This window comes from Scardinius erythrophthalmus (assembly GCF_964197995.2).
Source record: "Scardinius erythrophthalmus genome assembly, chromosome: 16".
Lineage (NCBI taxonomy): Eukaryota > Metazoa > Chordata > Actinopteri > Cypriniformes > Leuciscidae > Scardinius > Scardinius erythrophthalmus.
This window is the reverse complement of record NC_138236.1, coordinates 11,513,084-11,525,555: the sequence shown is the minus strand read 5'-3', so window position 1 is coordinate 11,525,555 and position 12,472 is coordinate 11,513,084. Positions and strand designations below refer to the sequence as shown.

Sequence of the window (12,472 nt, the reverse complement as noted above, 5' to 3'; positions counted from 1 at the left end):
TAGGCTTCTGCTGCAGGAATGGCTGTCAGATTGTTGGGTGGAGTTGGAAACCCAAACACTGAATTTAGCAGAATCTCCAGACTGTTTTGAATTGATGTTTAGGACTTCGCTGGTTTAAAATTAACCGGTTGAAGGTTTTTAATAGATGTTTTTCCATCAAAACCATGCTGGTTCTCATGCCAGAGCTCAATAAAATAATTACAATAAATTACATTTTACAATTTATTCAGTTTTGCATATTAACACACTGCACAGGTCACTAATCACGACTGCTTTCATGCTGACAGAGCAGGAAGTTATGAATGGCATGGCATCCATCATTGCATTCAGCTGTGGCCTGCCACATACTGTATGTCCTTGTCACTTCATCTGAGAATCGTCCTTTAGACCAAAACATGCTGGGGCATTCTGGGTACAGACCCAAGAGAACGCCTGCTGAGTTCAAACCACATGCTGCCATCTTACCTCACTGTCTGTGGTTTTGTAGAGGGATACTGGTATTTAGCAATGAATGTGGTTTTTAATGTGACATCATTGCCATCGTACAACAGAGATACATTTTTTATTGTTGCCGTCTTGCCGAACAACGTTGCAACTTGTTGCATTAATATAGAATTAAGCGTTTTGTTTTTTACTCAAATGTTACGTCAGTTTTTCACTGACGGCAGATTCTTTCATTTTATGAACATTTGTCGTCTCTTTTAAATCTTTTTTTGGTTTACATCCCATCATATTCCACTTTTATAAGAAATCTATAATCAAATAAGATGAGAAATGGGCTACTTTTCAAATAATTGTTGTTTATTACATCCACTTACAGTATAGTGTGTGTGCAATTAAAAAAATATGTAATATTGTATTTTTCTTAAGTAAAGTGTATGTTATTTCCCTTTAACATAACATATGCATGAAGCTGAAAAACATAATGCAATCCTGAGCTACTGCTGTAGCTCACCCATATCTGTCCTTTCCTCTCTCAAGACACTCAATCACACTAGTTTGAGCTCCGATGTGAGCCATTCGAATCCTAAGTGCATTCGTCAGGCGTGCAGTGAGCCGGTCGTTCACTTGTGCGGTGCTCTGGGTCCTCAAGCTTGAGTCTGAGATGCTTAATACATTTATTTTGACGCATCACATTTTAACAACTCCAGACAGTCAGAACTTTGGAGCACCATTACAGATCATAGTCTTTCTCTCTCTCTTTGGCTCTGTCCCAGCAGCTGGTGTTTACTCTGGGCTTCCAGTGAGTCTGCTCCTTTCCCTCACACTCCCCCCAGAAGAGGCGCCCTGCCTGCTTACATCATCCATCCGGGGTGAGGGGCGAGGGGCCGGGGGGTTGAGGATGAGGTAATTCATTAGGCCTCAAATGAGATGCAGATCCATTCTCAGTCGGCCTCTCGGTTCTTCTGTTCTCCCCCCAACCCCCCACTCACCTCTTCCGATCTTTGATTCAACGGCCGCTGCTTGCTTCCACTTCCGGCTCCCTGTTTGTCTCATTTCCATATTTGAAAAAGAGCATTGCTCAAGCTCTCTTCCCTTCAGGATCAATGCACACTTTTGGCGAGACTGATCTGCTCTCTTCATGTAACATGTTTTCTGTGGTTTTAGGGGAACGTAATGACACATTGTCCTTGAAAAAGAGCAACAGATAGCCTATGCTTGAAGAAAATGTATTTATTTTTCATTCGTTCAGTTACAGATAAACACCATTTTATACTGTTTTATAGTCCTCATCCTTTAGAAATAGGATAGCTCATTCATAGCTTTTTTTTTTATTTAAAAGATTTAGCTCATTCATTGATATTTGTTTTTATGCACTTTTTTTGGTTTAAGCATTTTCATGTCAGTTAAGCTGTTGAAAAATGGCAGATGTTGTCTTAAGAATATGTTTGCCTGTAGTTTTTTTATGACTATGATACTATAACCAGGGATGCACCGATAGTAAAATTCTGGCACAAGATGTGTCCCCTTTTGGCCCCTCCAAATCAGTCCCTCAGTCCACACTTTTGTCCGACAGTATTAACTTTAACCATTAAGCATTGCTATATAGAAATTGGAGTCATTAAATTTGGAGTAATTTACTGTTTGAGAAATCTTCCTTTCTATGTGTCAGTTGCTTGTTTGATTGACAGCATGGTGCATTTCTATAGTGTCAGTCTATTTTTCCAGACATGATAATGAGTACCAAGCAAATGCATAATGCAACAGAAATCAGCAGCCACATTACAGATTTAGATTTAACCTGCTGGGATGATTTCATGACAAAGTACAGCTACTCTCCGACTCCTAGTTTAAATCTCAACCTTTTATGCATGCAACGACCCAGATCTTTTCTTGTGTCTAATGTCTTTTTTTATCATTTCATGTCTGGTGGTAATGGTATTTTTAGCTCAACATGAATAATGCAGTGCATGGCAGCGTTTGCTCAGTTTGTCCATGGACACAGCGTGCAGTGCCAGTGGCAAGAGGAAAAGGGATGCAAGGGTGGATCAAAAAGAGTCATATCTCGGCTCATGCACACCTGAGGGTAAAGAAGAACTTTAGCTGAAGTTGCCTGCTCAAATCTCCAAATATTAGTCCCTGTAAAACTCTCAAACCCCCGTTCATTCATTGCCATACCGTTCAATCTCCCAGGAATAAAACAGGCCACCACTGATGTGTGTTTTTTGTTGTTGCTAGAATAACTCTTCCGCCTCACGGCAGCTGAATAGAGAATAGAGACAACACAGGCGTCCCTCTGAGTAAAAGCAGGATGTTTTCATATTTGCTCGACCAAGCTGATTTTTAGAATGTAGTATAGGGCTAGATGATTGTTGAATATCCATAATATATTTGTGTTGTATCTGTTTTGCTGGCAATGTAATTTTACACAACATAGACATTAGGTGACCCTCTAATGAGGTACTAAAAAACCCAATTGTTTAAACAATGTCTCTGATTAAAATCTTCATAGAAAAATAAAGTTAGAGGTGGTAAACGAATTAAACGGTTTCAGTAAATTGATTCTGAGCTTTGATTGATTTTGTTTTGTTTACATCCTTAAAGTTTATATGGGATTTTCTTCATTTATGATGTAAGAAATTTTTTATAAAAATGTGAAGAAAATATTAATGTTTTGGTAATAAACAACAGTATTTAACAATAACAATCAAAAGTTTGGAAACATTTACTATTTTTTATGTTTTTGAAAGAAGTCTCTTATGTTGCATTTATAAAAAAAATAAAAATAAATCAGAAAAAAACAGTAATATTGTGAAATATTATTACAATTTAAAATAGTGGGTTTCTATTTGAATATACTTTAAAATATAATGTATTCCTGTGATTGAAGCTGAATTTTCAGCATCATTACTCCAGTCTCCAGTGTCACATGATCCTTCAGAAATCAATTTAATATGCTGATTTATTATCAATGTTGGAAACAGAACGCTGCTTAGTATTTTTTTTTTATAACCTGTGATACTTTTTTCAGGATTCTTTGATGAATAAAAAGTTTTAAAAAAGAACAGCATTTATTTAAAATGCGAGGGACAGGATATTTTAAAATATATTAAAGTATATTAACCATTATTTTAAATTGTAATAATAATTCACAATATTACTGTTTTATTCTGTATTTTTTTTATCAAATAAATGCAGGCTTGACAAGCATAAGAGTCTTTTAAAATAGTTTTTACTATTAAAATGGTATTTTAAAATATTAAAAATAGTAATGTTTCCAAATTTTGACCGGTGTTCTGACGATTTGCGCTACCCGCTGAGGTTCTCCCATTAAAACAGATAGGTAGCACAAATTGATCGCATAAAATGCTCCCTTTTAGATTGTGCTACCAGCATCATATTCGCGTGGTTTGAGGCTTTTTCTTTTCTTTTTTTTTTTTACCCCTACCCTAAACCTACCCTTAAAACAATCAGATATATTGTTGGTAGTACAATCTGATAGGTTGCATGTTTCGTCAGTACACCTATTTGCTATGTTATATGCATAACCAAAATTATTAATGAACTATTAAAAATTCATTCCTAATTTTGCTTTTTTTGGTGAAAAGCAGATATATTGATATATTGCCCAACCTCACACTAACGTGCGTGTGTGTTTATACATAGATGCTTTACAGTCTTTAATGTTGGCCAACTTCACATTGGACTCTAACCCAGGTCACACTCTTATCAGTGAAAAACATGTGATCTGTTGAACCTCATCCCTTTGTGTTTACTGTCTCGACATGACATCATGGGTTTAAGGCCTCAGAAGCCCAGCACTTTCTTTCTTGCTCGTTTTCTTGGACGAAAATGTTCAATTTAGACTTTTAGACTGTTCAAGTAGCCAGGTAGCCTAAGCAACAAGCTTATCAATAGCGGTTGGAATCTTTAGCTCCTTACAATTCGCTTCAATTGAATTTTGATTTAGGAAGTTATGATCTATTGCGGTTTAAGGCAGCTCATTGCCAAATTCTATGTTAAGATTCTGCAGAAGAAACTTCATAAATTAACCACCATTAGAAATAAAATAACCTAGAATCTGATATATACATGTATACATACACTGACATTAACTGCAGGGAATGTTAATGAAACTCTCAGATTGAAGAGAGTATTTTCCCAGCATTTTGGATGGTCATCTAGTATCCATGATTTGGCAGTTGTTGGAATGTTTTCCATTTGCAGGAAATATTTCATATGGTTTAGCCTTGAGCGTCTTGAAGATGCTGATCATCAGTAATAGAGATTGTGTTTGCCCTATTCACTAAATTGATGTTCTTGAGGGAAGAGACAGTACAATCCTTCAAACTACCAATAATCAATTCACTGGAGTGCAGTTAAGGTTCATATCGAGCCGTCTGGATGTGACTCTTACTCATTTAGTCTTTGAAATATTCTTTTATGGATTGTGTGCAAATCAAACAAATCGATCTGAATTTAATCTCTACAGAATGTAACTTTGAATGACTCTTCTGTGTAATCACACATCAAGTAGACAAATACACTTGAGTGTTTGCTGTTGTTTTGGAATGAAGTTCAACTGGTCCTCATCTCTCGTTTGAAGTTTCTCACTCTTTTTGTCTTCTGTCTCAGATTCCCCAGCTGTTCCCGAGGCCAATCCCAGTGATCCCAGCTCCGAGGAAGCCAACACCCCTTCAAAAACAGAAACAGGCCTTGAAGCCAGTAGGCCTACAAAGATGGACACCGCAAGGAAGTCAGTTACCCCGACACGACCAGACGTCATTCCAAAGTCGCCTAAGTCGACACCTACTCCGAGGTCAAGTTGTAGCCCTCAACCCAGGAAAGGTGGGTATCCTGAAGACTATCTGCCATTTATCTTAAGACAAGTTCAATATTTGGTTTTTATACTTTTCATTATATACAGTCCTCTTTATTACCTTTTTACCCCAAAAGATCAGAATGTAAGTAGAAGCATTATTAGTGCCAAGTCATTGGGTTTACATGGTTTCTAGTTGGTTGAAGCAGGTCTTTAGTTGATTTATAAGGTTGATCAGCTGCACTACCAGCTAATAGTGCCCAGATCAGCCATTTTGGTCAAACCGGGTTGGGTTGATACCATCTTGAGGTGCTTAAGGTGTTCTAACACAAAACTTGTTGACTTGTTTGACCTCCATAATCTGGTATATCCATTTAACATCCAACATAACATTGATTAGATTCAGAATCAGAATGAGCTTTATTCCTTCTGTTTGCGTACACACTTGGCGAATAAAGAATAATTTTGAATCTTATTCGGTAATAAACCTTTTAAGTACTTTATATTCGCTTAACACAATTCAAAACAATTTCCCTTCCATGAGAAGCATTCAGGAAATCTCTTGAGAAAGGAGCCAGTCATTGAGGGTTTTCCTTTGTCCAAAGTCTTGAAAGCTTACAGAGGCATTTGTTTAATGTCCAACAAAGAATTTCCATAGTCAGGCCTCTGTAAGTGCTCCCAGACTTATCACATTAATGTAGAATCAGATCCGTTTAGTGAGGTAAATGTTGATGCTAATACTGATTTGTGGAGGCTGGCGACAGGCAGTTCCTAATCGCCTGTGGTCCATCAGCTGAGGTGAAGCAATGAAACCTGACTGGGCATCACATTTCACAGAGCTGTGCCAACTGGAGGGATTTAACCCTCCTCCTTGGTTCAGTCACGTTCATAGTATAATGACTTTACTTGTACAAGAACATGTAGACACATGTTAATGGGAGAGTTGTTTGGGTTTGAGAAAGTAAGCAGCTTTTCTTTGCCTACTTCATTGTTGCCTCTTTATATAACTGAGGATGTGGTTGTAGTGATTGGTGGGTAATTATGTGGGAAAAGCTGGTTCAGCTGTGTTTGATATTCTTACTGTATTTGATACTGTAAATGCAATTGTAATTTTGCACTTGTTGTTCGATTCACAAAATAATATTTTTTATATGGTTCCTTATACTGATTTGAACAGCATTTTTAAGTCATTCAACTGGAAATGTTTGGGAGGAAAACATGTGTGGTGAGTTGACATTAACCATGCAATTGTTTAATATATATATATATATATATATATATATATATATATATATATATATATATATATATATATATATATATATATATATATATATATATATATATATATATATATATATTAAAACAATTTAAATTACATTTATTGTTTTATTTATTTATTATTGATTTATTTATTTATTATTGTTTTATGTATTTTTCTATAAACTTTAATACATTTATATTAAATTAAATTAAATTCATAGTAATATAAATGCATTAAAATACAGTATTAAAAGGAAAATACCAGTTGAATTTATTGTTTGTTTACTTAATTTGTCATTAATAGTGTTTAGCTTTTCATTTTAACTCAGATTTTTACCTTTAATTGACTGATAATTTCTTGACAAGTCAAGTTTTGTCATCATTTCGCCTCAGACGGTTTTATGTTATTAGACTTCTTCATACCACTAGTTGTGCACAGTTCAGCTTATCCCATCATAAAATATATTACTGCTGTCAAGCAGCGGTCGAGCTGAACTTCTTGTAAAACCGAACACTTTGTTCAACAGAATATGGAGATATATTGATCCTGGGCTGCTGCTGCCTCACTGTTATGTGAAAGAACATAAAGAGACCTGAAGGGAGGGAAGAGCTGAAGATCAGACATTGACTCATACTGAATGCTCTATGCTGAGTCATATATCTTTTTTTTTTTCTCACCTAGCCATTTGCAGTTCACCTTTATTCTGTTTGTCTGGAAAATGCAACTAAAATTAACAGTAAAAGTTTGGGGAAGATTGTAAAGTATAGCTGGTACTGACAGCATTCAAAAAATAACACATAATTTACAAGTACCATAGGAATTATTATGCTTTGCACCCTCCCATTTATAATTACTATTAGATTTATAGTTTTGAAGGCTTACACACCCCTAGTAAATTAGAACTGCACCTTTGTCATTAAGGTGATGAATCGACAATTAGTAAGTAATTTTTCTCAGGCTTGTTTAAAAAAAAAAAAAAGTTACCATACTTTCATTTTACTTTACAATTTTATATGAGCAAAATCACACTAGTACTGTTGCCGTGTGATATCGCTCTATATCAGCACGGCTGTGATTCGGCCGTAGGCAATGGTTGCTCTGGAACTTATTGTATTATGTAGAGTATTATGAGAGAGAGATTGACTAAGTGAGTGCGTTACCTGCATCTAGCTGATATTCTTTAGGTGAATCTCATAATTAAAAAATCAGTTTGAATGTCCACTGAGGAAAGAGATATCTTTGTCCTTTTAACAGTTAAGGGGATTTCCCATGACAGCGCTAGTCAATGCATTTGTAAGTTGTGTCTTATAATGTGTTGTTTCGAGTTAAAACAACGTCCTTGTTTACAACCTTGTTTCAGTCCCTTTCAATATAAAAGTCTTTGCTACTCACTCGTAAAGACTGTCTTTGCTGCCATCTAATGGTGCAATAATCAATCAATAATCAAAAAACACTGAAGTCGAAATCACAATCTCTAACAGACTCTTTCTCAATACCAAATACAGCATGTTATTTATATAAAATATGATTTATTGAAAAATAATATTTAAATAAACTATATTAACCATTATAAAAGAATAAGAAGTTTGGACAATAGGAAATAAACATAAGCAAATAGTACATTCAAAAGTACAAAAGCATCACTAGTTGTAGTACAGGATTTCATTTAAATAAAAATATAAAGTTATGAAACTTAACTTTGCCCTTAGCCAAATCGATTTGCTCTGGAACAAGTAATATATTAACTAGGCCAAATAATTAATTATACTTAAGAGCCACTTGTAATGAGCGCTGCTGGCCTTTCATTGTTTGCATATTTATATCCATATCTATTTCTTACTGTAGGGTATGATGCTGTTAGTGCCAGGATCCATTACCATTAGACTTCACCACCGTTCGAAGGGAGCAGAGAGAATGTTGTCGTGTTCAGCGTTTTTTTTTTTGAGAGAATGAAAAGCCTTTGTAATTGCTGTTTGTACTTTGATTTTGATATAGATTTTATGCCATTTAAAATGGATAGTAAGGGTCTTGAATTGGTCAATTGGTCAATACAGCTTTCCAGCCATGGTAAAATCATTTTGTTTCATCCAGATTGTGTTTTTTTAGCGCTTTAGGAGATGGTACGGTCAGTGATTATGCACCACTCCGCTGCCTCAGACCCTCTGGAGTCCCTTTCTGGGTCAGTCTTCTGCTTTTTCTGTCTCTGCCCGGTGACTCATCAATGGGAACATGGGCTGCTCATAAGGGCCCACAAGACTCTGCGCATCAGCTTCCCGTGCTCTATAAATAAATACTCAAAGTGGAGCACAAGTCATGAAGAGAAACACTGCTGGTGTCTTATGATTATTATTAATGAGTTTTTGGTTCATCAGATAAAAGTTTTACTAGACTTTGTGGGTCATAAGACGCCAAAACAAAGATTACATGGGGTCAGTTCTGAGGTTTTATATTGGACTGCTGATGAATGATGAACTCTGAGTGAACTAGTTTGAATGTGTAATTGGAACAAAGCTGTTTTCTTTGCTTTGTTCTACACTACAGGTCCTGTGGAAGGCGTAACAATAGGAAACTGTGACTGTGTAGTAGTCTAAAGTCTTAATGTGCATAATAAATCAGGTGCACAGGGATCAGAACGTGTAGACAAAAATCTATGAAGCAGGTGCTGTCAAATCGGTTAATTGCAATTTAATCAATTCTAACATAAAAGTTTGTCTTTAAATAGTATATATATACACTGTGTGTATATATATATATATATATATATATATATATATATATATATATATATATATATATATATATATATATATATATATATATTAGGGTGCATCAAATTTGAATGGGAAATTTTAATTTAAAAATATCAATTTGGCTGGCATTGCATTTTGTTCCAATTAACATAAAAATGACTTTTGCAAAGTTTTGAGGAATTCCATTGAGATTTAGGGGTGCCACCTAACACATGAACTTTGGCGAAATTTCAAAAATGTGCAATTTTTAGTCTAATTGCCAAAAGGTTGACCTGGAAATGTTGAGTACAGTGAACTTTTATACAGTAACATGTTCTATAGGGTTATCAAAGTAAAAGTTGTTTGTTTGAACCCTTTGGGCAACTTGGGCATTTCTCAGAATTCAACTTTCAAGATTCTCCATTCATTTGTCCTATAGGTCAATGGGACATGTTCACGTGGCCTTACCCTGTTAATTTACTGTAACAATTACAATGCTACTCTCAATACACATGAGACATCTACAGTGGGGAGAACAAGTATTTGATACACTTCAGATTTATCAGGTTTTCCCACTTACAAAGCATGTAGAAGTCTGTAATTTTTTATCATAGGTACTCTTCAACTGTGAGTGACGGAATCTAAAACAGAAATCCTGAAAATCACATTGTATGATTTTTAAGTAATTAATTTGCATTTTATTGCATGACATAAGTATTTGATACATCAGAAAAGCAGAACTTTGGTACAGAAACCTTTGTTTGCAATTACAGAGATCATACGTTTCCTGTAGTTCTTGACCAGGTTTGCACACACTGCAGGAATTTTGTCCCACTCCTCCATAAAGACCTTCTCCAGATCCTGCAGGTTTCGGGGCTGTCGCTGGGAAATACAGACTTTCAGCTCCCTCCAAACATTTTGTATTGGGTTCAGGTCTGGAGACTGGCTAGGCCACTCCAGGACCTTGAGATGCTTCCTACGGAGCCACTCCTTAGTTGCCCTGGCTGTGTGTTTCGGCCCATCTTCAATGCTCTTACTGAGGGAAGGAGGTAGTTGGTCAAGATCTTGCGATACATGGCCCCATCCATCCTCCCCTCAATACGGTGCAGTTGTCCTGTCCCCTTTGCAGAAAAGCATCCCCAAAGAATGATGTTTCCACCTCCATGCTTCACGGCTGGGATGGTTTTCTTGGGGTTGTACTCATCCTTCTTCTTCCTCCAAACACGGCGAGTGGAGTTTAGACCAAAAAGCTCTATTTCTGTCTCATCAGACCACATGACCTTCTCCCATTCCTCCTCTGGATCATCCAGATGGTCATTGGCAAACTTCAGATGGGCCTGGACATGCGCTGGCTTGAGCAGGGGGACCTTGTGTGCGCTGCAGGATTTTAATCCATGACGGCGTAGTGTGTTACTAATGGTTTTCTTTGAGACTGTGGTCCCAGCTCTCTTCAGGTCATTGACCAGGTCCTGCCGTGTAGTTCTGGGCTGATCCCTCACCTTCCTCATGATCATTGATGCCCCACGGGGTGAGATCTTGCATGGTGCCCCAGACCGAGGGAGATTGACCGTCACCTAGAACTTATTCCATTTTCTAATAATTGCGCCCAGCCTAGCATCCCAGCCTTGTGCAGGTCTACAATTTTATCCCTGATGTCCTTACACAGCTCTCTGGTCTTGGCCATTGTGGAGAGGTTGGAGTCTGTTTGATTGAGTGTGCGGATGGGTGTCTTTTATACAGGTTCTGAATTTTTGTTTTAGATTCCGTCTCTCACAGTTGAAGTGTACCTATGATAAAAATTACAGACCTCTACATGCTTTGTAAGTGGGAAAACCTGCAAAATCACCAGTGTAACAAATACTTGTTCTCCCCACTGTATACTCTGAATATGACATTGTCCACTCTAGAATACTGTTGATGTTAAGCTTAATAGCTTAGCTAACATAGATAGCTAACTGTGGTTAGCAAACTGTTGCTAGCTAACGTTAGCTAGATGTAATGAGCACCAAATACCTATAAATATGACTTAAATGACTTATGAATAATAAGTATACAAAGACAAAATTACAGATATGATAGTAATTATGTAATAATACATACCCAACACAGAAAGATCACCTCAAACAGAAAGATAATCTCAGTTTTCTTGAGCTGTAGTATTGTTTACCTCAGATCTCCATTGTGACCATTGAGCACTGTTAAGCACTTTATCCAACAAAACCAGATGTGCGGTGGCACCCCTAAATCATCATGTACTGGAAAAATATTTTGCATGTGTTGTTTCTACATATATTGGAACATTTTTAGCACCCAGCCATATCAAAATTCAAGAATTGTGTTTTTTGATGCACCCTAATATATATATATATATATATATATATATATATATATATATATATATATATATATATATATGTATATATATATATATATATATATATATATATATATATATATACATATATATATATATGTATATATATGTATATATATGTATATATATGTATATGTATATATATATATATATATATATGTGTATGTGTATATATATATATATATATATATATATATATATATATATATATATATATATATATATATATATATATATATATATATATATATATATATATATATATATATATATATATATATATATATATATATATATATATATATATATATATATATATATATATATATATATATATGTATGTATGTATGTATCATGGCATGGCATGGTGTCTTTTTAGCCCAGGTAAAGTTTCCCTTCAGATGAATGTTAATTTGTGGCGTTGGGTTGATTGTATCTGTACTGCGAGTCCTCAGCCGGAGCGTGTGAATGCTGCCAGTCTCTGTGTCTGCCAGCTTCCAGTGCTTTATAGCGCCGCAGATGTGAACACGGCCTCCACCACACAATAACCTCTCTCATTCACGGCACCCTGCTGTCTGACTGTCTCTGTCTCTCTCTATCTCTGTCCAGGAGAGCTTTAGTGGGTAGAATGACAACCTCAGATTTTTTTTCAAGCAACAATGTGGCAATTTCAGAACATTTCACGAAAACTAAACATTTGATTCTGCCTCTTTTCTCAGATGGAATGAAGTTGGATGAGAGATTGAAACAGGCGAAGGAGAGGAGGGAGGAGAGGGCCAAATATCTCGGTAAGATAACACAAGGCAGACAGTGAGACAGCACCCCCTGCTGTCTGGGGTCTAGAT

At 36.0% G+C, this 12,472-nt stretch overlaps 1 protein-coding gene across 5 annotated transcripts in view; it reads left to right on the top strand.

The window, feature by feature from the left end:
• Positions 1–12,472, top strand: part of map7d1a (MAP7 domain containing 1a) — a 42,664-nt gene that overhangs the window by 10,305 nt on the left and 19,887 nt on the right. For all 5 annotated transcript variants that reach the window (XM_081389308.1, XM_081389307.1, XM_081389305.1 and 2 more), the window contains exons 2-3: positions 5,077–5,289; positions 12,347–12,415. In XM_081389308.1, coding sequence (XP_081245434.1) covers positions 5,077–5,289; positions 12,347–12,415 — 282 coding nt within the window. The remainder of the gene's footprint in view (positions 1–5,076; positions 5,290–12,346; positions 12,416–12,472) is intronic.